Genomic DNA, 26,556 nt, shown 5'->3' with positions numbered 1-26,556 from the left:
TTCAGGCTGTATCTATGAAATAAAAATCTCTAGGTAGTTTTCTAGAAAAACCTGTACTTGGAGGAAAATTAATCAATTACTTATTAGGTTAACACATTTAATCAAATGTATTTATAGTGTGAAGTCCATAAGTAGAAGACAAGTGTGGATGTGTGCATATGCACACACACATACATATATATTTGAAACTTACTCATGCCAACTAGTTTGTTATGTCCTCTAGACCAAGGATCAACAAATTTTTTCTGTAAAAGGGCAGAGAGAAACTATTTTAGTCTTTGCAGGCTGAAAGGCAAAACTGAGAATATTACTTCTAAAACAAGAGAGAAAACAAATTTTCTCAAATTTTTATTGACAAAATTAAAAGTAATAATTTAGTATAATTTTTGTAATATGGTAATAAGAAGTATGGAATTCCATTGGGGGAGGGAAGATAGAGAACATTTCACTTAGTTGGAGTCCACAGTTATTATTCTAGATCATCAGATTGATTTTAAATGTTCATCTGTAAAAACTCTGCTTAGCTCACAGGCCATATAAAAACAGGTGGTGGGCTAGAGTCCATTGTTTGCCAGTCAATGCTTCTTAAACTATCTGTGATGAAGGGCCAGTTTTACTTTCTAAACCATCACAGCTCAGTATTTTTGTAAAATACACAATCATGTGCCTGGGTATCATCACAAGTCAGACTGCTATAAAAGTTTCTAAATGTTTACTCTTGCTTTCTGTGCTTATCTCAAACTGGTAGCAAAGCAGTTTGCAAACCAGCACTGTTCAGTGGATGACACTGGATTTGAGAGACAGAAAATAGATGCACACCAGTTGCTTTCCATAATACGTGTAATAAAAACCATCATTTACTCAAAGGGTTTTGTTCCCTTTTTAGCCAGTGATTTACGTATTAGGAGACAAAGCAGAAAACCGTACATGGCTCCACAAAGAGTTATTGCAATTTAAAAAACTTTAAAGTTATCTCAGGTATAGGACAAAGGTTGCTGGTAAGTATTTGCCTTTTTGCTATTGCATTCTTATATAGTGACGTTGGTATAGCATTGTGGCTAAGAGTTCAGACTCTGGGTCCAGACTCAAATCCTAGCACACCAATTCCTAAATCTTAGGAAAGCTATTTCATCTCTAAACCTCATAATAATACAAGTAATAACTTTTCAGTGTTGATGTGAGGATTAAATGATATAAGTAGTGAGCTAAGAAAAGTGCCTTCATAGTAAGCAGTCAATAAATGTTTAATTTTATTTAAACTACAGGTCTGGTAATACAGTTAAAATTGACTTAATTCATCATAGATCTAGATGAATGTTTAAATAATAATTGCAGATGAACCTTCTCTAGACAATCCCAGGAGACATTTTATATAAACACATTGTAATTTATGAATGTTACCTTAAGTTGAATTACCTCTCTATCTGGTTTATTTTGTGTTCATTCGCTCTCTCTCACTGTTTCTTTCCATTGTATTTTCTAGATTGAATCTGCAGAAGTATCTGGAAACAGTGTGGTGTGCAGTTTTCTTCAATACATGGAAAAGTCAAAACCTTGGCAGAAAGCTTGGTGTGTGATCCCCAAACAAGACCCTCTTGTGCTGTACATGTATGGTGCCCCCCAGGTATCTAAACTTCATCTTTCTGAAGGGTCGGAGGGAGGCCAGTGGACACTGAACTTAAAATCCTTCCATTACTTCTCTATAGAACAAGAGAATTCACACAGTTTCACTATTTTTCATTATAGTTGAAAAATAATAAGTAACTAAAATTCAAGTTTATTTAGACTGATTCCTTCTATAGCCAATAATTTCTTCAGCCTGTGGATCATTTGCCCTCTTCCCTCATTCCTATTCAGTGGGTTTGAGAAAATGTGAGTTGAATTAGGGAAGGGCATGGGGAGAAGAGGTTGAATCAGAGGGAGAGGCAAGAAGGAGAAGGAGCCTTTTTAATGATGGGAAATATTAGTAAGCCTTTTTTTTTTTTTTTCCTGCATGGAGGGATACTTGAAAAAGAAAGGAATGTGAGAAGGTGAATTTAAATCAACCTTGGATTAACATTATCCAGTAACAATTTTTTGAGACCTTATATGAATGGATCTGAGATAAATATATAGGAACAGCAGACATACACCAGGCACTATGGATTGTGTTGTGCTTAAAAAACCAACAACACTTAAATCAATTGTGCACTCACCTGGAAACATATAAAAATTTTGATGTACCTGTTGTGTTTTAGCCTACACATATCTACATTAAGTACTAGTAAAACTTTATTTTAGAAATAGACTAAAAATGCTGAGATATGTGTGTGTGTGTGTGTGTGTATTTTTAATTGAAGTGTAGTTGATTTACAATATTGGGTAAGTTTCAGGTATACAGCACAGCTATTCAGAGATATATATATATCTCTCTCTGAATATATATATATATTTCTTTTTTAGATTCTTTTCCCTTATAGGTTATTACATAATATTGAGTATAGTTCCCTGTGTTGTACAGATCCTTGTTGGTTATCTATTTTATACATAGTAGTGTACATATGTTAATCCCAGCCTCCTAATTTACCCCTTCTCCCACCCCCTTTTCCCCTTTGGTAACCAAAGTTTGTTTTCTGTGTCTGTGAGTCTCTTTCTGTTTGGAAATAAGTTCATTTGTGTCTTTTTTTTTCTTTTAGATTCCATATATATCATAAGCGATATCATATGATATATGTCTTTATATGGCTTACTTCACTTAGTATGATAATCTCTAGGTTCATCCATGTTGGCATTATTATTATTATGGCATTATTTCGTTCTTTTTTATGGCTGAGTAATAGTCAATTGTATGTATATATACCACATCTTCTTTATCCATTCATCTGTTGATGGACATTTAGGTTGCTTCCATGTCTTGGCTATTGTAAATAGTGCTGCAGTGAACATTGAGGTGCATGTATCTTTTTGAATTATGGTTTTCTCTGGGTACATGCCCAGGAGTGGGATTGCTGGATCATAAGGTAACTCTATTTTTAGAGCTGTTCTCCATACTGTTTTCCATAGTGGCTGCACCAATTTACATTCCTACCAACAGTGTATATGGGTTCCAATTTCTCCATGTCCTCTCCAGCATTTATTATTTGTAGACTTTTTGATGATGGCCATTCTGACCGGTGTGAGGTGATACCTCATTGTAGTTTTGATTTGCATTTCTTTAATAATTAGCGATGTTGAGCATCTTTTCATATGCCTTTTGGCCATCTGTATGTCTTCTTTGAAGAAATGTCTATTTAGGTCTTCTGCCCATTTTTTGATTGGGTTGTTTGGTTTTTTATTCTGTTTCATTGTTTTTCCTACATTCTTTTCCTGTCCATAGGTAAATTGATGCATGAATGAATGAAACACCAAATAGAACTGCATTTGGTAATGAAATCATCATTAACATTTGCTGGTTTTGTACAATAAGATGACTATTCTTCCCTTTTACACTGAATGAAGAGCTGAATGGGCTCCCTCACAGGGAAAGAGGTGTGGGGTCAATGAACTCTAGCTGATTTAGGTGTCAGCACTCATTCATCAATTCACTCAGGTGACATTACAGGTGGCCTCATACACAAGCACTGTGCTAAAAGCACTGGATCCCCATCTCTCTCCATGGAGAGTTCACAGTGTGAGGCTGTGGAATGGTGGTAGGAAAGGAGGTTTAGTGGGCACCGGATCACATCTCACCATGTTTTTTCTTTATGTACCATGCTTTTTTCTTAGGATGTCAGAGCCCAGGCCACCATTCCACTCCTAGGCTACATTGTGGATGACATGCTGAGGAGTGCAGACCTGCCACACAGTTTCAAACTGACCCAGTCCAAGTCTGTGCACAGCTTTGCTGCAGACAGTGAAGAACTGAAACAGAAGTGGCTGAAAATCATCCTTTTAGCTGTCACAGGTGAGACGCCAGATGGTCCTGGTAAGCATCCAGCCACTTTGGACGATGATCCTGAACCTAAGAGAAAATCAGAATGCTGAGTTCCAGGGCCTACCGCGGTATGGAGGGGGGATCTCAAGATTTACAGCTCAAGACATTCTCAGCTCTCCTTATTCATCTCTTAGCACTTTATGTTGAAAAATACAAGCTCATAAATGCATCTTTGGGGGGACTATTTTCCTATGTTTATGTACTCTTACTGAAATTAATGTGTAGAGCCATTCTACCCATAAAGTTTGAAATAATGTGAAAAATGGAGCATTTTTTAATGAGCTATTCCTTGAATATGTACTTTTGTCTTGGAAAAAACTGGTATCAATTCTATCACTTCAGGTTAGAAAAGGCCACTTTCATTTAAGAAATCCTTTAATGTCTTCACTTACACATGTAGGATTTATAACAGTTTGAAAGATATACCTCCATGTTGCCAAAATAGATCCACGTTAAAAATAAAAAATACAGGGACAGTTTAGGCTATTAACTTATTTAATTTAGTTTATAAAGCTCAAGCTGCATAAATGATGTACATTCTTTTAAAACAAAAGAAAAAGAACAAATTGTTGGTATTCAAACTTTCAACCTATTAAGATAATACTTGTTTTTGTAGAAATACTTCTAAGAATAAAATATCTTAAGTATATAGCAATTATGTATATATAGTATTAAATACGAATATATATATATATATATATACACACATTATACATGCTTTTCTCTTCAGCTTTAGGTTCATATTTGTCTCTAATTTATTTTTAAATATACAGCATGTTTTATCTTGGAATTGACCAGTGTTCTAAACTTAAGAAATGTTTTTGGTGATTTATGTTTAACTGATTGACATCTAAGGGTCTTGATATTTTTATAATAAAAAGCTGTAATTTATGTGGCATGGGATATATTAGTGAATTCCAACAGTATTTTTAAAGTACTATTTTTCTTTGTTCTGTGCCTATTTAAAACAGTGCCTCTCTTTGAAGGTGCTAATAATACCTACTTAAATATAAGATGAGGGTTTAATTAATGCTTCAGTCTTGATTATTCTGAGATAAAGTGCATTTTGGTCACTGGGATGGTCAAGTCATACAGGTTATTTTACCTTTTACAATCCTCTAATTGTTGCAGCAGTTAATATCAGCATGTACAAGATACCTGACCTTACACAGAACTGGGACATATGGAAACTACATTTATTGTTATGTTTTTCTTTCCCATAAGACTGTTAATTGTGGTTAAATGAGGACTATATATAATTAACACTTAAGATAACTGTGTGGGCCTATTCGTTTGTCAGATATGAAACAAAATTCACATGGGATAATGTATGATTGAGGGGGATGGATAGGTAATTAAGAAAGTTTATCCTCAACTCTTTAAACCACCTCATTAAAGAAGAGTGGGGAAAAATACAGTATAAAAAAGCAATATTTTAATGGCAGGTTTTTCGGGGGGGTACAAGATGATTGACGAGAGTTTGAGCATTCTTTTCCCTTTTATCCTCTGGGGAATTTTAATAGACAAAATGTGATTCCTTGTCACAAAGGCTGCTTTTTATTATATTGTAATTGTGATTAAAATCTCACATTAAGTTGGCTATTTAAGTTAATCCTTTCCTCAAGATTAGATCACTCTGTCTCTTTTTTTTTTTCTCATTTACTCTGTCATTTTCCAAACATTGTCACTTTTTTTTTTTAATTGTTACTTTTTAATGCATCTGTCTGCTAGAAATCAACAAGAACGGCCCCACTATCCTCGGCCTTTGAGGATGACACCTTAAATGTAGATTAGATTCACTCAGAATTTGAGATTGCCACACATCTATTCAGGCCCTGTTTTTTTTAAGAAATATTTGAAGTATCTCTTTTCTTCCCCCCACACCCCTAAGGAGCAGATAAACGAATTATAGTGGGCATGATTAGGTTGCCTTCCTCTGTAAAGGGAACATCAGCCATGATCATCAACATTAAACCAAATACTTAGAGCCAAAAAAAGATAAAGGTAGCTTCTTAGGCCCTATTAAATTAAGGACAAATTTTTAATTTTTAACATTGCTTCTCTTTTCTAGTTGCCAACCGTGTGCGTGTTTGTGTTCAGGGGTGGTTATTGAGAAGGTTGACCTACGGCTATAGGTGATGCTTTGGTTTTCTTAATCTCAAGAAAAGAGAAGCAATAAAAATGTAGAATGATTATCAGGAGAAGGTGACTTTTGTAAATGTGGATAGAAAAATGGAAATGTAAGAGCCAATTAGAATATTTACGAGCCAGACTATTTTTGAAAACTATTTTGAACAACAAGAAGATTACACTTTCCCTACAAATAAGTTCTGCTGGAATAGAAGTAACATGAACACATTCAAGCTTTGGCTCAATAAATATCAAATGTTATTTAATTTAGATTATTTAAAGAATACTCATGTAAAGAGAATATTTATTATCATGCTCTTAACATTATCTTTAATTTTTTCAAAAAAAAGTAGAAATATTAGTATTAGAAGAGAATTTCTGCTTATCCAGTCACCGTCTTCACATTCCACATGTTCTTTTGCCAAGCACAAAGAGAAGCAATGAAGCAGCCTTACCTGTTTCTTATTAAAGAATCACGAATGTTTTTACTTGGAGAAAGGCAAAGGAATACTCTTAGCCATTTAGAAACACTCAACCAAAAGACCTCAAAATGTGATTGGCTGGTTACAAGAATAATCTGTCTTTTGCTTTCTGAGACACCTGAGCAGTCATGACAAATTGAACCTAGAAAAATAATTGGTTGTTTTACTATTAAAACCAACATTCCATACTGGTCTTATTCTTTATTTTCTCTAAATCATCTTTTCTTTAAAGTGCCCTTTCTCCAAACTTAACAAAATACTTCTTTGATAAAAACTGCTATTTTTTATAAAACATTCCAGTTTTTTTCAACATAAATTTTGCTTTATTGAAAGTCTACCAATGAAATGTAGTGCAGACTTATCTCCAGGTTTTAAGAGGGACCCAATAATGAAAAATGCCACCAGCCACTTTTGTAATAACGGCATCTATAATGCCATCATGTATGCAAGCAATAAAACTCTACAGGGTGGGTTTTACACTGAACTTTTAATGTGAACGTTCCTAGCCACAAGGATATAGAGAATTAACTCTTAGGAGTGATACTGTGATTCAAATTGCTCAGTTTAGGGAAAAGAACGTATGTGTGGCAGGGGGATGGGGGAGGGACAACATTATTCCTTGGATTCAAGTAACCATCAAAAGCCTTTTTATTTTTTTTCTTTTATAATTTTTTTTAAAGCCTTTTTTTTTTTTTGCAAAGGGTATGTATGGGTGGTTAAAAACAGTTAAACCACATCTGCACTACTTTATCAAGTTACATTTCATTTTCCATGAAGTTTAATGTTGCTTGGTGTACTTATATTCACTGGGTAAGCTACCCAAATTAAAACAACAACAACAACAACAACAACAATTTTTTAAAATTACCAAACGTTTTATTGTCTTCTTTGTGGAAACAGGAAACAGATCTAAATTCCCCTTTAAATTTTAGATCTCATTTCTGGTTATATTCAAAGCCTTAAGTTCTTATTCTGAGCATGTTGTCTGTGGTAACTGTAATAATGATCTTTCTGGGCTGGTTATATCCTGAGGAAAAGGCACCAACAGGAGCAAATAAACTACTAGGAAACAAAGGTCTTTTTTTCTTTTTCTTTTTTTTTTTTTTTCAGGTATCCTTGCTATAATGCAGAGTAGAAAATACATTACATTTTTCTACATCACATAATGTTCCTGTTAGCAGGTCTAAGATTAATCACATGGTATTTATAAGCTAAAATTAATTCAAAAGGCAAGAATGTCATAATGTCTTCATTCTTAACTTTTGTATTCGTCAAGAATATATTAATATAAAATCTGTGGCTAACCTGTTCTTATTCTTAGGACTATACTGGACATCTGTAGTGGATCATGTTACTTTTTCATTCTCGTCCAATTTTAGTAAAATCAAATTGCTTTTTATTTTCAAATTACTATCTACTATAGAGTCTCCAGATTTAGAAAATAGGAGTATGATATATAAAAGACCACTAGATATACTTTTAAAACCCTTTCTATGAATTTATGCATACATGTATATATGTAAAAGCACTGTTGATTTCCAATTCTGTTTTTCCATAGGAACGAAATTTTTATAGAAAGTATTCTTTTTAACTTAAATATTTTAACATAAATTATATACATGGATTTTTAGTATAATTCATTCTTATGTATGCCCTGTAATTATGTTGTCATGAGAGGGTAACTTTGCTTTCTTTACTGATGTGGTAGAGAGGAATAAGATTAGGAACTGAAACAAGCAAGAACAGAGAGAGAGGTGGACAGAAAGAGTCCCTTGGTCTCCAAATCAGAGCAATGTATGCTAAGATAAATGAAAAACACTTAAACTGCAGAGGGGTATAAACTACAAGATGTAAATCTATGTAATTGCACACTGATGGGATGCATTACACCTGGGCCTTTCACCTTGGCCTATAAATTATACCACTAGTATCCTGTCATTACTTTTTCTTTAGACCTAAAAAAAAAAAAAAAAATTCTATTGGACCATTTTCTGCACTGTTTACTGACATAAAAAATCCCTCTAAAGTCAATCATGGTCTGTATTCTACTTTCTGGACTGAACATTTGGCAGAAAATAGTGTCTTTTCTGTCTTTTGAGATGAAATAGCACATGGCTTCTACAAGATAGTTTTTAACTCATTGGAGGTCACTGAGAGTTACATGATGTTTACCCCTTCCTAAAATTCATTATAGATTGAATTAGTGAGACTAGGTAGATTTAGTGAGAAATTAAATCAAGAAATATTGTAGCATATTTGAATAAGTGAATACCAAATACATAGAGTGATATATATATATATATGGGTTTGGGAAGAGACATAATAGTCTATGGGGACCGTTATGATAACAGAATTACATTATGTATTACACATTATATGGATGTTGAAATGTATCGCTTGGGGGGGTCTCCCTTCATTAGCAATCATGTCTGTATATAAAACTTTGGAGGTTTTTGTTTGTTGTACCAAACTAGCATTTCATTTTATGAGTGACAATTGACTGATATTCTTGAATAAGTGTTATCTGGGTTTTTGAATTGTTGACTGATCAGTTTGAAATGTATATTAGCAAAATTTTAGAGTTAACTCAAATGTGAGAAAGTGTACACAAAAAGTAATTTTTCTCTTCTAGCTATATGAATGTAAAATACTTGCAGATAGTGTATATATTGTGTAACATATGTATATTTGGTCATAAAGGCAGAGAATTGGAAACATTGTAAAATTAAGCACTTTAATTCCTATTAAATATTAAACACTTGTATCTTGTAAATAAATACATCTTTAAATGAATTCTAAAGACTTAGATGTTATTTGAGCTAGGATTATGTATGTTCAGTTCACAATGATTTTTGGTTGTCAGAAATTTTGGTTGATTCAGAAAAAAGTTACTCCTTAAGGTACTGATGTTCCTTTCCACCTCCAATCCCACCAAAACCTGTGTAAATCTTTCAAGAATAATATTATTCAGTAGTATTTCATAAGTAAAATATTTCCAGAGATAATCCTTTTTAGACATTTATTACCTTTTTCAGGCCTTGAAGGACTATTTATTGATACTTACAAGCAGTTGGCATCAGCTGTTGCCCTTGGTCCATGGATATGACTTGTTTGCTTCCACCTTACACGAGAATGGAAATTGTGGCGGAGAGAGCCAGCGTGGCCTATTTCAGAGCTTCTCAAACTTTAATATACATAGGAATCACCTGAAGATTTTACTCAAATGCAGATTCTGATTTAGCAAGGTCAGTGATGAGGCAGGTGTTGTTAACAAGGTCTCCGGTGGTGTTGATGCTCCTCAAACCATTCTTGGAGTAGCGAGTTTATAGTGGAAGGGACTTAGTCATAGACAACTGGCTAGAAATCCCTGGCTGTGTCACTTACTGTTTGTCACTTCAGGCACGAACTCCTCCTTGAAAAGTTGTGGCCCTTAAATGAGATAATACTATAGTATATTGCCTGGCCCATAGGAGACATTCAGTAAGTGATTGTTAGTATTATTAATAGAGATCATTTAGTTAACAGGGAAGTTTGCCACCCTGACTATACATTAGAATCACCTGGGGAGTAGTTAAAACCAAGCCATGCTCCAGCCTCACCCTCAGAAATTCTATTTGTGGGGGTTGGGCTGTGGGCATGAGCATTTTCAAAAATTCCCCAGGTGATCCTGATGGGAAACCTCACTTGAGAAACTGCATATTTACTCAGTGCTTGGTCCTATGTTAAGCATTCTATAAACACATTATCCCACGTAAGCCTCACAACAGCACTCTTAACATTTTCATATAAGTAAGCAGGTTTAGAGAGGTTAAGTAATTTGTCACTCAGCTCTTGATGTCCTCTCTTCCTCCCTTACCCTCCCTTACAGTTCAATCATTATAGTCACTCCTTTGCGTTCAGTTCACTCTCTAGCTTTGTCTTACTTGTTTGGCAAAACCAAAACGTGGTTGACTCAACTCTGTCTTCTCCATGCCTACAACCATGCAGCCGAACAAAATGAACAACTGTACTGACTGGTCTCATTTTAAATTCATTACTAGATTACCATTTCATACCTCCTTTCTCCTCAAGCTTCCAACACATTCTCCCTCATCCTCCACCCAGCTGATGACCTTCTTCCCTACTTTACTCAGAAAATTAAATTGGCAGGGGACTTCCACAGCCTCCCACAACCGAATCTACCCATCTACCAACACAGGTTCCACATAGTCTATCTTCCTGCCCATCCATGTTCCTGCTTAAATCTGGTCTCTACTTGTGTGCCATATCCTACCCCCACGCACCTTCTCAAGGATGCTGCTCCGACCATTATCCTTTTCTTATACGATATCAGTTTTCCCTCTTAACTGAATATGCCTATCAGCAAACACATCTGTTATAATTTTTCCCAACCTAAATAAACCTCTTCACTTCACTTCCCCTGCCAGCTACCAGCCATATTCCCCTCCCTTTTGGAGCAATAGTTGAGTTTTCTATACCTGTTTCCAATTCCTCTCTTCCCATCCTTTCCTGAATGTACTTCAGTCAGGCTGAACAACTGATCTTTCCCCATAAAACCTACTCTATCCATAATTTTCTCCATCTCAGTTAATTGCAGCTCTGCTTTTCAAGTTGCTGAGGCCAAAATCTTTCATCTTTGACTCCTCTCTTTCTGAGACTACACAGCCAGTACAGGAATTTATATTAGCTCATCTTCAAAATATACCTAGAATCAGATTCTCTTTCACCAGTTCCACCGCTACCTACCATTCTGGCCTCAACCATCATCATCTCTTGCTACGTTATTTCAGTCGCTTTCTAATTAGTCTCAAGTCTTCCAGTCTTCCTTCCACCCTTCCATTGTTAAATAGGCAGCCAGGGGAGTCTGTTAAAACACAAATCAAATTATGTTGCTTCTTTACCCCAGTCCCTCCAGGGGCTCCCATTTCACTCAGAATAAAAGCCAAAGTCCTTTGCCCTCACATGGTTCTATGTCTCTGCTGCCCGCACTCCCCCACCCGCTACCATACATTTTGCTTTTCCTGAAGCAAGCCAAGTACACTTCAGCCTTACATCACAGACACTGTTCCTTCTTCCTGCAGTGCTCCTTCCCCAGATGTCTGCATAAAGAACACCTTTTGCAAGTTAAAGCCTGCTCAGATCTCACCACCACCTCACTTAACTGCCTCCGCTACAACAGCACCCCATGCCACCCTAATCTGATCTGTTTTTTTCCTGTAGCACTTAACATCTTGTTACAAATTAGATAATTAGCTGTTTATTTTTTATTGTCTGTCTACACCTGCTAGAACATAAGCTCCATAAAGGTAAGGATTTTTATCTGTTTTGACCACTGATGTCCCCAATCCCCAGTACTTGGGGTTGCTTGGCACATTGTAGGCACTCAGTAAATACTTATGTGGTGGGACTTCCCAGGCAGTCCAGTGGTTAAGACTCTGCGCTCCCACTGCAGGGGGCATGGGTTCCATCCTTGGTCGGGGAACTAAGATCCCGCATGCTGCACAAAAGCTAGGTTATATAAAATTACAAAAATGAACAGAACTGTTCTTCCAAAACATCAAATTGTTATGGGTATAGACCTTTGGAATAGAGGCTGAGAGGAAAAGAAATCAACATTTTATATAGCTAAATTGTTTTAATAACAAAGCCAGATAGTTTAAAACATAGTCAAGGACTTCAAAATACAATGGTGAAAATCTTAGTTAACCTTCACACGACGGATTCTTGCTTTTTAAAAAATCAGTCTCAGCCCACCACCACCACACCACACCTGGTCCGTGAGGCAATTAGAGGCAGCTGGTTACTGTTCCAGAAGGAGCCAGAGGTGATGAAAGATACACGTCCTGAGGAAGTGGGGCTGGCAGAGTGGACCTGACACAGCTTTTGGATAATGAGCTCCCAGTCTGGAGTCACTCTCTTATAGAGGAAATGATTCATGTGTTGTTTTGGTCTTGTATTTAAGTAAAAACAAATCCAGTTTGCTTTGTCTTAATAAAGGAAACTCTGCTTTTATACAGTGAGATTGGACCACGTAGTCCATTATGGTGTTTTCACAAGAAAAAATATTTTTAGATTGCTTACATATATGGTTATCATACACTGAACAAAATTAAGTATATTGTTTCTATATAGAATCATGTCCAAAGGTGGAAGAAACATACCTCATCCTAAAGATCATCTTGTAGTTTTTCAATATCTTTTCCATCAGTATGTGTATATGTATGTCTGTGTGTGTGCTTGGAGAGTGGAAAGCAGGCAGGCACAGACTACAGGGAGAATGAACCAAAGGGTCCAGGCTCACAGTTGTAAATATAGGAGAAGGAACACTCAATAAAGAAAAAATATTTGCTAAAAAATCTTGATACTTTTCTGAGTATACCTTTTTTGTTGAGTTTTGACTTTTGAGCCGTCTTAGTGTTTTATGTACACAAACACACATAATAAAAAATGATGAAAAAATCTGAAATGGAATATAAATACAAACGAACATATGTCAAATAATAGCAAATGAATAACATAACCACTCTGAAGATAAAAATTAGAAGAACAAATGCACACTTTTGAACAAAGTATGTTGACTATACATGCTTAAACTAAAGGCAAATAGAATTATAAAGAAATTGAATTCTAGGTCATTGGTTTGTTTTACCCAGTGGTATGACTTAGCATTTCTAACATTACTTTTACTGAGTTCTACAACTGAGCAAATAAGTAATAGGTTGAGCATAATGGGAGCCAAATTTCTCAGTGTCAGAGAAGGCAGTTTCAATATGGAAAAGGAGGAACGTGATACTAAATTCTGTGTTGTTGGACTAGAATTACAGGTATCAGTATGAACACATGATTTTATAAAGTTAGCTAGCTAACTGGGTATAGATAGTTATAATACATTTATAGACCTATGTGTATGTGTGTGTGTTTGTGTGTGTACACGAGCATATATTTCCTAGCTGACTGCTGTGAGGGTCTAGAAGCAATAACAGCCCTGTAGCAATGAGCATACCTATGTTGGTTTTTAAATACCATTTCCACTAAAAGGAACCAGAGCTCCCTGAAAAACTAGCTGATTCTAGAGCTAGAGCAGAGAAAATTCAAGATAAGCCTGGGATATCCTATTGTGCCAGAAAGTGAAAAAGTACCCAAATAATGATGGGGACATGTCAGAAGACCCAGGAGTCAGCTTGAAGAGGCTCCAGCTGGCAAAATCTGGGACAGTTGAACATGAAAATAAAAAATAATGGTAGTTATATGTTAATTATATGTCGTTGAAGTGGGAGGCGAAGGGGAAGGAACGATGGTAATGGATTAAAATCCATTGAATAAAATAGGAGCACATGTATTCAAACTGATAATGAATGAATGAATGAGGAAAAATGAAAAACTCTTCCCTGGAATTCCCTGGCAGTCCAGTGGTTAGGACTCCGTGCTTCCACTGCAGGGGGCACAGCTTCGATCCCAGGTTGGGGAACTAAGATCCCGCATGCCGCATGGGGTGGCCAAAAATCAGTCAATCAGTCAATCAGTCAATCAATAAGTAAATAAAAATTTAAAAAGAAAAACTCTTCCCTATAGTAGAATGCAAACAAGTAAATGTAGAAGGAATAATAAAGTTTAAAAAAATAGCATTTGACAAAACATTGTAATAATTCAGGTAAGAATCATCAATGGATACTATAACTGATGGGTAAAAAATTCTTGAAGACAAGTATATCTACATAGTCTCAAAGTTGTAACCACAAAATTCTTATTAATTACAGAAGGGGAAAAAAATAACTTTACAATGGAAAAACTTGGTGGACAGCACCTTAACCAAGTTAATATCATCAGTAAGGACAAACTGGTATCATGGGCCTCTTGATCTGAAGCACTAAGGACACAGCATCGCTTCTGTGGTAATCCTGACAAAAGTGCAGAACCTCAACCTAATCATGAGGAAATAACAGACAAACCCAAACTGAGAAATATTCTATGGAATACCTGGTTTATATTCGTCAAAAATGTTAAGGTCATGAAATACAAAGACAGACTGAGGAACTTTTCCAGAATAAATGACTAAAGAGACATTACAGCTAAATGCAATGTGTATGTAATCCTGGATCGAACCTAGGCCAGAATATTTTTTTCTACTATAAAGTTTTTATTGAGACCATTGGTGAGAAATTAATAACATCTGGATTAGATCATCACATTGTATCTGTTAATTTTCTTGTTTCAGCAGTTGCAATGTAGTTATGTAAGAGAATATCCTTGTTCTTGAAAATATTCAAGTATTTCAGGGTAAAAATGCATCATGTCTGCAGTTTACTGTCAAATGGTTCAGAGATGAAAGAGGGAGAGAGAATAATTAAGCTAATGAAGTAAAATGTTAATAGAGAAACTGGGCGAAGGGTAAACTAGAGTTTTTGTAATATATTTCTAACTTTTGTTTAGGTCTACATGTACATCTGTGCTCCCAATGAAACGGGCACTGGTTCCATCCCTGGTGGGGGAACTAAGATTCCCGCATGCCGCTCAGCGTGGCCGAGAAAAACAAAACAAACAAAACCCACAAAACATGTACAGGTATTTCAAATAAAATTTTTTTATGTTTTTATGGAGTTTAACCCAGCTATTTTCCTGAGATGTTTTGTAAGCCAATTGCAACTTTCCTTTACTTCATCTCTCTTTACACAAATAAAAATTATTTCATAAAGATATATAAAGAAAAGCAACTTAAATTGTCCCAGGAAAAAACAATAGTATAAAGAAATAGTTTATCTTGAGTCATTCACTCATTCAACATTTAAATATTGAGTGTTGCTCTTTTCCGGTTATCGTGGCACAAGGCACCATGAGCAGCAAAGTCTCCCATGACACCCTCTACGAGGTGGTGCTGGAAGTCCTGCATGGGAACCAGTGCAAGTGCCGGAAGGTTTTGGAGACAGTTGCCCTTCAAATCAGCCTGAAGAACTGTGACTCTCAGTAAGACGAACACTTCTCAGGCACCATCAGGCTTAAGTCCACTCCCCGCCTCAAGTTCTCCATATGTGTTCTGGGGGGCCAGCAGCACTGTGATGAGGCCAAGGCTGTGGATATCCCCCACATGGACATTGAGGTGCTGAAGAAACTCAGCAAGTATAAGAAACTGGTCAAGAAGCTGGCCAAGAAGTACGATGTCTCTTTGGCTTCAGTCTCTGATCAAGTAGATCCCATGAATACTGGGCCCAGGCCTGAATAAGGCTGGCAAGTTCCCTTCCTTGCTGACCCACAATGAGAACATGGTGGTCAAAGTTGATGAAGTCCATGATCAAGCTCCAAATGAAGGAGGTGCTGTGTCTGGCAGTGGCTGTTGGCCACGTGAAGATGACAGATGAGCTTGTGTACAACATCCACTTAGTTGTCAACTTCCTGGTGTCATTGCTCAAGAAAAATTTGGTGGAACGTCCAGGCTTTGTACATTAAGAGCACCATGGGCAAGCCCCAGCATCTTTACTAAGGAACAGCTTAATAAGCCATACTCGCACCATTTAAATAAATAAATAAATAAATATTGAGTGTTTCCTATATGCTGGTTGCTTATTGTATCCATATTTAAGGTCTAGGATTACTTTGAATATACTGACAGTAGGTTTCTCTTTTTTTTGAAAATTGTAAAGCACTACAGCATTTATTTATTTATTTATTTATTTATTTATTTATTTATTTATTTATAACATCTTTATTGGAATATAATTGCTTTACAATGTTGTGTTAGTTTCTGTTGTATAACAAAGTGAATCAGCTATACATATACATATATCCCCATATCCCCTCCCTCTTGCATCTCCCTCCCACCATCCCTATCCCCCCCCTCTAGGCAGTCACAAAGCATGGAGCTGATCTCCCTGTACCATGAGGCTGCTTCCCACTAGCTATGTCAAGGTCACCCTCTCACTTCGTCCCAGGTTTTATTCCTGTCCTGCCCCTAGGTTCTTTAGAACCATTTTTTTTAAGATTCCATATATATGTGTTAGCATACAGTATTTGTTTTTCTCTTTCTGACTTACTTCACTCTGTATGACAGACTCTAAGTCCATCCACCTCACTACAAATAACTCAATTTTGCTTCTTTTATGGCTGAGTAATATTCCATTGTATGTATGTGCCACATCTTCTTTATCCATTCATCTGTCGATGGACACTTAGGTTGCTCTCATGTCCTGGCTATTGTAAATAGAACTGCAATGAACATTGTGGTACATGTCTCTTTTTGAATTATGGTTTTCTTGGGGTATATGCCCAGTAGTGGGATTGCTGGGTTGTATGGTAGTTCTATTTTTAGTTTTTTAAGGAACCTCCATACTGTTCTCCATAGTGGCTATATCAATTTACATTCCCACCAACAGTGTGAGAGGGCTTCCTTTTCTCCACACCCTCTCCAGCATTTATTGTTTGTAGATTTTTTCACGACAGCCATTCTGACTGGTGTGAGGTGATACCTCATTGTAGTTTTGATTTGCATTTCTCTAACGATTAGTGATGTTGAACATCCTTTCATGTGTTTGTTGGCAATCTGTATATGTTCTTTGGAGAAATGTCTATTTAGGTCTTCTGCCCATTTTTTGATTGGGTTTTTTGTTCTTTTGATATTGAGCTTCATGAGCTTCTTGTGTACTTTGGAGATTAATCCTTTGTCAGTTGTTTCGTTTATTTTCTCCCATTCTGAGGGTTGTCTTTTTGTCTTGTTTATGGTTTCCTTTGCTGTGCAAAAGCTTTTAAGTTTCATAAGGTCCCATTTGTTTATTTTTGTTTTTATTTCCATTTCTCTAGGAGGTGGGTCATAAAGGATCTTGCTGTGATTTATGTCATAGTGTTTTGCCTATGTTTTCCTCTAAGAGTTTTATAGTGTCTGGCCTTTCATTTAGATCTTTAATCCATTTTGATTTTATTTTTGTGTATGGTGTTAGGGAGTGTTCTAATTTCATTCTTGTACATGTAGCTGTCCAGTTTTCCCAGCACCACTTATTGAAGAGGCTGTCTTTTCTCCATTGTATATTTTTGCCTCCTTTATCAAAGATAAGGTGACCATATGTGCGTGGGTTTATCTCTGGGCTTTCTCTCCTGTTCCCTTCATCTATATTTCTGTTTCTGTGCCAGTACCATACTGTTTTGATTACTGTAGCTTTGTAGTATAGTCTAAAGTCAGGGAGCCTGATTCCTCCAGCTGTGTCTTTCTTTCTCAAGATTGCTTTGGCTATTCGGGGTCTTTTGTGTTTCCATACAAATTGTGAAATTTTTTGTTCTAGTTCTGTGAAAAATGTCATTGGTAATTTGATAGGGATTGCAATGAATCTGTAGATTGCTTTGGGTAGTATAGTCATTTCCACAATGTTGATTCTTGCAATCCAAGAACGTGGTATATCTCTCCATCTGTTTGTATCATCTTTAATGTTTTCATCAGTGTCTTATAGTTTTCTGCATACAGGTCTTTTGTCTCCTTAGGTAGGTTTATACCTAGGTTTTTTATTCTTTTTGTTGCAATGGTAAATGGGAGTGTTTCCTTAATTTCTGTTTCAGATTTTTCATCATTAGTGTATAGGAATGCAAGAGATTTCTGTGCATTAATTTTGTATCCTGCTACTCTGCCAAGTTCACTGATTAGCTCTAGTACTTTTCTGGTAGCATCTTTAGGATCCTCTATGTATAGTATCATGTCATCTGCAAACAGTGACAGCTTTACTTCTTCTTTTCCAGTTTGTATTCCTTTTATTTCTTTTTCTTCTCTGATTGCTGTGGCTAAAACTTCCAAAACTATGTTGAATAATAGTGGTGAGAGTGGGCAACCTTGCCTTGTTCCTGATCTTAGTGGAAATGGTTTCAGTTTTTCACCATTGAGAATGACATTGGCTGTGGGTTTTTCATATATGACCTTTATTATGTTGAGGTAAGTTCCCTCTATGCCTACTTTCTAGAGGGTTTTTATCATAAATGAGTGTAAAAAGCTTTTTCTGCATCTATTGAGATTATCATTTGGTTTTTATCCTTCAATTTGTTAATGTGGTGTATCACATTGATTGATTTGCATATATTGAAGAATCCTTGCATTCCTGGGATAAACCCCACATGATCCTTTTAATGTGCTGTTGGATTCTGTTTGCTAGTATTTTGTTGAGGATTTTTGCATCTGTGTTCATCAGTGATATTGGCCTGTAGTTTTCTTTTTTTGTGACATCTTTGTCTGGTTTTGGTATCAGGGTATATATGCTAGTTGCTTATTGTATCAATATTTATGGTCTAGGATTACTTTGAATATGCTGACAGTAGGTTTCCTTTTAAATTTCTTTTAAAATTTCTCTTAGCATACAAATAATTCTATCCCCATATTTTGTCATTCCTCTAATCAGAAGATATGTTCTTTGTAAACAAAATACTCTGGATATTTTAAAATATATTAGCCATACTGTCACAAAATGTGTGTATGTCAACATTCACTAGGAAAATTTCTGATCCATCCCACACTTGTCATCTGTGATTCAACCTAATGTAAGATTTATAAAATGAAATAAAAACAGGAGAAGCATCCTATTTTAATCAGAGTGGAAATTTGAACAAATCAATATCTAAAACGTTATAAAGTTACACATTGTTTCAAATTTATTAAATGAATTATGATTGTTCCTGGTTGTTTTGATATTTATTAATGATTAGTTTATTTAAGAGATCCAAGAAATGTTAATGGAATTCGAGTAGGAAAAAAATCATGTGAGAATAAAAGAGATAACAAGCTGAGAAAATCTCTGACCTTTCCAACTTCCAGAGCTCCTTCATGCATTTGGTGTTCTCACAGGGAGACCAAGGGCTGCATCAGTGACCCTCATTAATGTATTTTCATTTATTTTCTTATTTTTATTATTATTTTTTAATTTATATATTTTTTGTTTATTTTTCGCTGTTTTGGGTCTTTGTTGCTGCGGGTTTTCTCTAGTTGTGGCGAGCAGGGTCTACTCTTCATTGCGGTGCGCGGGCTTCTCTTTGCAGTGGCTTCTCTTGTTGCAGAGCATGGGCTCTAAGCGCGCAGGCTTCAGTAGTTGTGGCTCGCGGGTTCTAGAGCACAGGCTCAGTAGTTGTGGCACACAGGCTTAGTTGCTCCACGGCACGTGGGATCTTCCTGGACCAGGGCTCGATCCCATGTCCCCTGCATTGGCAGGTGGATTCTTAACCACTGCGCCACCAGGGAAGACCTTCATTTATTTTAGAAGTCCTAAATTCCACAGAGGACCTGAGCTTCTACTGTTTTCAAACAACAATAGAAAACGTGCAATAGAACAATTTATACATTTCACAATTCAGAACCCAAAGCAAGAAAACCATGAAACCAGTATGAGATTAGAGCAGAAAATCAGACTTCAAGCAGCCAAAGCAAAGATCAATGTCTGAAATTTAAAAATAAAATGGTGGAATCCTGGGTGATTTTTTTCCTAACTTTTCTTCTCTGTATTTTCCATTTTTTCTGAAGCCTAAAAAATATATTTAGAAGTTAAGAAGAGGGCTTCCCAGGTGGCGCAGTGGTTGAGAATCCGCCTGCCAATGCAGGGGACATGGGTTCGAGCCCTGGTCCGGGAAGATCCCACATGCCGCGAAGCAACTAGGCCCGTGAGCCACAATTACTGAGCCTGCGCATCTGGAGCCTGTGCTCCGCAGCAAGAGAGGCCACGATAGTGAGAGGCCCGCGCACCGCGATGAAGAGTGGCCCCCGCTCGCCGCAACTAGAGAAAGCCCTCGCACAGAAACGAAGACCCAACACAGCCATAAATAAATAAATAAATAAAATTTAATAATTTTCTTTAAAAAAAAAAAAAAGAAGTTAAGAAGAAACATGCCATTATTAAGGAACTACTGACATTCACCACCTGCCATCATTTACTAGTCGTGGTGGCAGCAGGGCAGATTCAAACTTCCTCTTAGCTGCAGGGTATTATCTGGCAGTTAAGCTTGGCTCCACACAGAAGAGAGCATCCCCAGCTCCCGTATTTTGCATCACTATTTGTCACCTGAGCCCCTATGTTATACAACGTAGGCTGCTTAGATCTTAGAATTCAAAAGTTTCCTTGGCCAACATAACAACCAGCTTACAACAAAGAAAAATTCTTCCAGTTTCTGCCAATAATCCTGATCTTTATGAGCTTTGAAGGAGGCCAGGGATGAGGGCCCAATGGGATATACACGTTCCCAGGTACAGTAATAATTTCGTGCCTCTTAAAATTAGTGCTACTGAAATGCTTGTTTAACATTTACTTAGAGAAGGAAGAGCTGAGTAATAAGACTTTTGGGGCAGCTGGCAAACTCTTCTACTGTATTCTGGGTTATTCAGTTTTGGCAAGAGAGTTGTATATATTGGGTTGGGCAAAAAGTTTGTTCAGGTTTTTCGTAAGCGCTTACAGAAAACCCGAACAAACTTTCTGGCCAACCCAATACTTACTATTCACAAAATAAAAAGATGGAAATCAGCTGGACCCAGTTTCGCTAAAAGCAGCTTAGAGACCATGTACTGTTGTTCAAGACTGCCCCCTGGGGTTTTCGAACTATGACAAGTGATTTTAACCACATTCTGTTCCTAAGAGGAATTCTGGTAAATACAGTTTTCTCCATATCACTGTTCTCCACCACAACAGTGCTCACTGATACCTTAGCATCCCCTACAATGGCAACATGGACAGCTCCCCTGCTGGTCCACCCCTTAATCCAGCTCTGCTGGGAATAACAGTTGACAGTGCAGCTGCTCTATGGTCCTCCCCGTTGCCTTTGCCCCCTCAATTCTGTCCCCTTATTCTCCTTCCCTTAAAAACACCAGAGTAAATTCCTCAAATATGTCCACCCTGAATCCAAGGTATAGCCCTTCACAGCTCATTCTTGATCCCCAAATTATAGGTATCTGTTTATAAAATAGGGATCCACTGTTTGTAGTCTGAGGTTTTATTAGTTTCATTTAACATCATGCTCTAAGCACTGGCATATATGGCTGAGTAATATTCCATTATCTATATCATACCACACCTTCTTTACCCATTCATTTATCAGTGGGCACTTAGGTTGCTTCCATATTTTGGCTATCATAAATAATGTTGCAATGAACATAGGGGTGCCTATATCTTTTCAAATTAGTGTTTTCATCATTTTTCACTAGTTTGAATAATGCTTCAAAAAAACATCTTTAACTTGTTATTGAGGGTTACACCTCAATAGGTTAAATATCACAGAAAACTTCTTTTTTTTTTTTATACAGCAGGCTCTTATTAGTCATCAATTTTATACACATCAGTGTATACATGTCAATCCCAATCGCCCAATTCATCACACCCCCACCCCCACCCCCACGCTGCTTTCCCCGCTTGGTGTCCAATACGTTTGTTCTCTACATCTGTGTCTCTATTTCTGCCCTGCAAACTCGTTCATCTGTACCATTTTTGTAGGTCCACATATATGCATTAATATACGATATTTGTTTTTCTCTTTCTGACTTACTTCACTCTGTATGACAGTCTCTAGATCCATCCACGTCTCAACAAATGACCCAATTTCGTTCCTTTTTATGGCTGAGTAATATTCGATTGTATACATGTACCACATCTTCTTTATCCATTCGTCTATCACAGAAAACTTCTTAGGCAGGTGGTTCAACTGGAAGGAGAGAGTGGGAGGAAGTAACACCTGACCGTTACTCTGTGTGGAGTTGAAAACATGCATACCTATCCCACACCTTGCTGCAATTTTGATGTGCCTGATGCTACATGTCGGCAGGTGGACAAGGATGTATAATTTTCTCCCAAATGATTCTGATTCTTCCCCTTCTTCCTGTACCTGCCCACCCCCCTTTTATGAACCACTGTAACAGTCAAAATTGAGGGAAGAACATTAGTCTTCAATGTTGTGCTCAGGCCAGACACCACAAGCCCTGTCCAGAGGAGACCTCTGTCTCTGGGCTGCTCCTATGACCTCACACTCTCCTGCTCTCCTCCCAGCTGCAGACTTCACCAAGTGCCTCTAGGGTATGTCTTCAGCCTGTCCTTGGGGACTAGAATGAAAACAGAAACAGCTATCCAGTTGGAAGAGAGAAAGGAATTAAGGTATCCATAAAAAGCCTTTCCAAAGCAGCAAAATATTTGTAAAGGAGAAAGGAAATTGTGGGGTGGCCAGGGTGTATTCCTATTCTTTGCCTCCACACACTCCAGAACAGTGGTTCTCAACCTGGTTTTTTATCTCCTTTCTCTTCCCTCCCCAGGGACATTTGGCAAAGTCTGGAGACATTTTGTCACAACTGGGATGGAGATAGTGCTACTGGCATCAAGACTTTTGTGGATAGATTTTTAATCAAACACATAAAGAACAGGAAATTTCCATGTTTTTTTTTTAACATCTTTGTTGGAGTATAACTGCTTTACAATGGTATGTTAGTTTCTGCTTTATAACAAAGTGAATCAGCTATACATATACATATATCCCCATATCTCCTCCCTCTTGTGTCTCCCTCCCACCCTCCCTATCCCACCCCTCTAGGTGGACACAAAGCACCGAGATGATCTCCCTGTGCTATGTGGCTGCTTCCCACTAGCGATCTATTTTACATTTGGTAGTGTATGTATGTCCATGCCACTCTCTCACTTCGTCCCAGCTTACCCTTCCCCCTCCCCGTGTCCTCAAGTCCATTCTCTACGTCTGCATCTTTAAATTCTTTTTTTTTTAAATTATTTATTTATTTATTTATTTATTTATTTATTTATGGCTGTGTTGGGTCTTCGTTTCTGTGCGAGGGCTTTCTCCAGCTGCGGCAAGCGGGTGCCACTCGTCATTGCGGTGTGCGGGCCTCTCACCATCGCGGCCTCTCTTGTTGCGGAGCACAGGCTCCAGACGCGCAGGCTCAGCAATTGTGGCTCACGGGCCTAGCTGCTCCGCGGCATGTGGGATCCTCCCAGACCAGGGCTCGAACCCGTGTCCCCTGCATTGGCAGGCAGATTCTCAACCACTGAGCCACCAGGGAAGCCCACGTCTGCATCTTTATTCTTGTCCTGCCCCTAGGTTCTTCAGAACCTTTTTATTTTATTTTTTTAGATTCCATATATATGTGTTAGCATACGGTATTTGTTTTTCTCTTTCTGACTCACTTCACTCTGTATGACAGTCTCTAGGTCCATCCACCACACTACAAGTAACTCAACTTCGTTTCTTTTTATGGCTGAGCAATATTCCATTGTATATATGTGCCACATCTTCTTTGGTTGTTTGGTTTTTTGATATTGAGCTGCATGAGTTGCCTGTATATTTTGGAGATTAATCCTTTTTAACCTGATTAAATTAGCAAAAGTAAAATTATTGATACTACCCAAGGGTGGGTATGAGGAAATGGGTACTCCTACATACTTAAACTAGCACACAATATCTATTTAGATTTTAAAGATGCATAGCCTTTGACTTAGCAATTTCATTTCTAGGAGTCTACTTTGCAGAAATGTTAACATAACTATGAATACACAAATGTATAGGGATATTTTCTGCAACATTGTCCATATCAAAAAATTCAAAGTGATCTATCATCTACCAAGAGAAAAACTGTTAAATAAATTATAATAATCCTTATAAGAGACTACTATGCAGCCATTGGGAAGAATATTTTGATATTTTTATGTACTGGTATGGAAAACTCTATAATACAGTAATAAGTGAAGAAAAACTATAATAAAAGGAACTTTTTCACTCTAAGTGAAAAAATAGAACTATATGTGTAGTATGATCTAATTTATATTATATGTTTGCATCTGGACAGTGAAAAGTATGAACAGAAAGAAGCTATTAACAGTGGTTCTCATCTGGAGAGTATGATCTGCAGTGAGCTTTTTTATATTTTATATCATTCATTTAATGACATTGTTATGGGCTGAACTATGCCTCCTCTAAATTCATATATTGAAACCCTAACCCCCAGTGTGACTGTAATTGGAGATAGGGCCTATAAAGAGTTGATTAAAGTTAAATGGTCATACTTGTGGGGCCCTTATCTGATAGGACTGGTATCCTTATAAGAAGAGGAAGGGACACTAGAGAGCTCTCTCTTTCCACATATGTACAGAGGAAAGCCTACGTGAGAACACACTGAGAAAGCAGCTATTGTGCTCACTTTGGCAGCACATATACTAAAATTGGAATGATACAGAGAAGATTAGCATGGCCCCCGCACAAGGATAACACACAAATTTGTGAAGCGTTCCATATTTTTTAAAACAAGATCAACACGTATACACACACAAAAAAAGACGACGAAGAAGACAGCTATCTGCAAGGTAGAAAGAGGGGTCTTACCAGAAACCAGCTCAAGCTGCTATAACAAGATACCACAGACTGGTTGGCTTGAGCAACAGACATTTATTTTCTCACAGTTCTGGAGGCAAGAAGTCCATGTTCAAGGTACCAGTTCAGAAGAAACACACAACACCTCTGCTCATAGTTATTGCAGAACTAGTCACGTGACCCCAACCAAGCTGCAAAGGAAGCTGGGAAATATGAGAACTACATGAATATATAAAGAATACCAAATATTCCTGTCATACTCCTTGTTATGGATTGAACGGTATTCCACCAGTACCTCAGAAAATAATTTTATTTGGAAATTGTATGTTTACAGAGGTAATCAAGTTAAAAATGCCTTCAAGTTAAAATCCTTCTTCTGTCTCCTCTTAAAATGAGGGCATTAGAGTGAGCCCTAATTCAATAAGACTGGTACTTTTTAAAAAAATAAATTTATTTATTTATTTATTTTTGGCTGCGTTGGGTCTTCGTTGCTGCACGTGGGCTTTCTCTAGTTGCAGTGAGTGGGGGCTACTCTTCATTGCGGTGCATGGGCTTCTTATTGCAGTGGCTTCTCTTGCTGCGGAGCACGGGCTCTAGGTGTGCGGGCTTCAGTAGTTGTGGCATATGGGCTCAGTAGTTGTGGCTCGCAGCCTCTAGAGCACAGGCTCAGTAATTGTGGCGCACGGGCTTAGTTGCTCCGCGGCATGTGGGATCTTCCCGGACTAGGGCTTGAACCCGTGTCCCCTGCATTGGCAGGTGGATTCTTAACCACTGTGCCACCAGAGAAGCCCAATACTGGTGCTTTTATAAAAGGAGGACATTTGGACACAGAGACAGACATGCACAGAAGGGAGATGATGTGAACACATGCAGGGAGCAGATTGCCATGTGAAGATGGAGACAGAGATTGGAGTTATGCTGCCACAAAACAAGAAATGCTTGGGGTCGCTAAAAGCTAGTGGAGAGGCATGGAACAGATTCTCCCTCACAACCCTTACAAGAGACCAATCCTGCTGACATCTTGATTTTGGACTCTAGCTTCCAGAACTGTGAGACAATAAATTTCTGTTGTCATAAAGCAACCAGTTTGTGGTACTTTGCCACAACAGCCCTAGGGAATGAATACACTTATGTATCAAATTTATGCAAAAAGAGACTTAATACATGGAATTAGATGCTTAAGAATGTTAGAATGACTGGAAAAACAGGCTGTAGTCCAGACATCCAGGAATTACTCCCAGAACAATTGGGACACCTAGGGTTACTGATATATTTACCACAATCAGGAGCTGGCTCTCAGGATCTCTTCACTTCAGCCAGTGTCTGAGCATCAGGAAAGCATTATCAGAACCATCAACTCCAGAACCACATCATGCTTCCCAGGATCTGCACAAGCAAAATGGGTGCCTTGTGTAACTCCTCCATCCTCTCACAATTTAGTTCAGAATTTAAGCCGTGAGTGAATACATCTGTTTTATGGAACTAAAATTATATCTGGAGCACTTTGTTGCAAATATATTGGGAAATGTAGCTTTTAGTTTTTAGCTTCTGAAGCAAAAGAAAAAAATTAAAGAAAAAGCCCACGAGAAAGAGGTTGAAATACATTTTGAACAAGCTATTCTCTTTTACTTTTCTGGTCACTATTTTATGATTTATTTCTTTAACATCCTTCTTCTGTCTCCTCTTAAATATTCC

General features: G+C 37.4%; 1 protein-coding gene, 1 non-coding gene and 1 pseudogene across 5 annotated transcripts in view; all 3 read left to right on the top strand.

The window, feature by feature from the left end:
* FGD4 (FYVE, RhoGEF and PH domain containing 4) overlaps positions 1 to 9,347 on the top strand; it is a 222,545-nt gene extending 213,198 nt beyond the window's left edge. For all 4 annotated transcript variants that reach the window (XM_007175668.3, XM_028164903.2, XM_057557360.1 and 1 more), the window contains 2 exons: positions 1,484 to 1,624; positions 3,745 to 9,347. In XM_007175668.3, the coding sequence (XP_007175730.2) occupies positions 1,484 to 1,624; positions 3,745 to 4,002 (399 nt within the window). In that variant the 3' untranslated portion in view covers positions 4,003 to 9,347. The remainder of the gene's footprint in view (positions 1 to 1,483; positions 1,625 to 3,744) is intronic.
* Positions 9,348 to 15,394: 6,047 nt separating this feature from the next.
* On the top strand, positions 15,395 to 16,039 carry LOC103017716 (60S ribosomal protein L10a-like; annotated as a pseudogene).
* Positions 16,040 to 24,683: 8,644 nt separating this feature from the next.
* On the top strand, positions 24,684 to 24,790 carry LOC114236915 (U6 spliceosomal RNA). The gene has a single exon (XR_003622761.1). It is a non-coding gene; the product is annotated as a U6 spliceosomal RNA (small nuclear RNA).
* The last annotated feature ends 1,766 nt before the right edge of the window (positions 24,791 to 26,556 follow it).

This window comes from Balaenoptera acutorostrata, chromosome 11 (assembly GCF_949987535.1).
Source record: "Balaenoptera acutorostrata chromosome 11, mBalAcu1.1, whole genome shotgun sequence".
Taxonomy (NCBI): domain Eukaryota; kingdom Metazoa; phylum Chordata; class Mammalia; order Artiodactyla; family Balaenopteridae; genus Balaenoptera; species Balaenoptera acutorostrata.
Note: the sequence above shows the minus strand (reverse complement) of the source record. Positions and strands in the feature narration are given on the sequence as shown.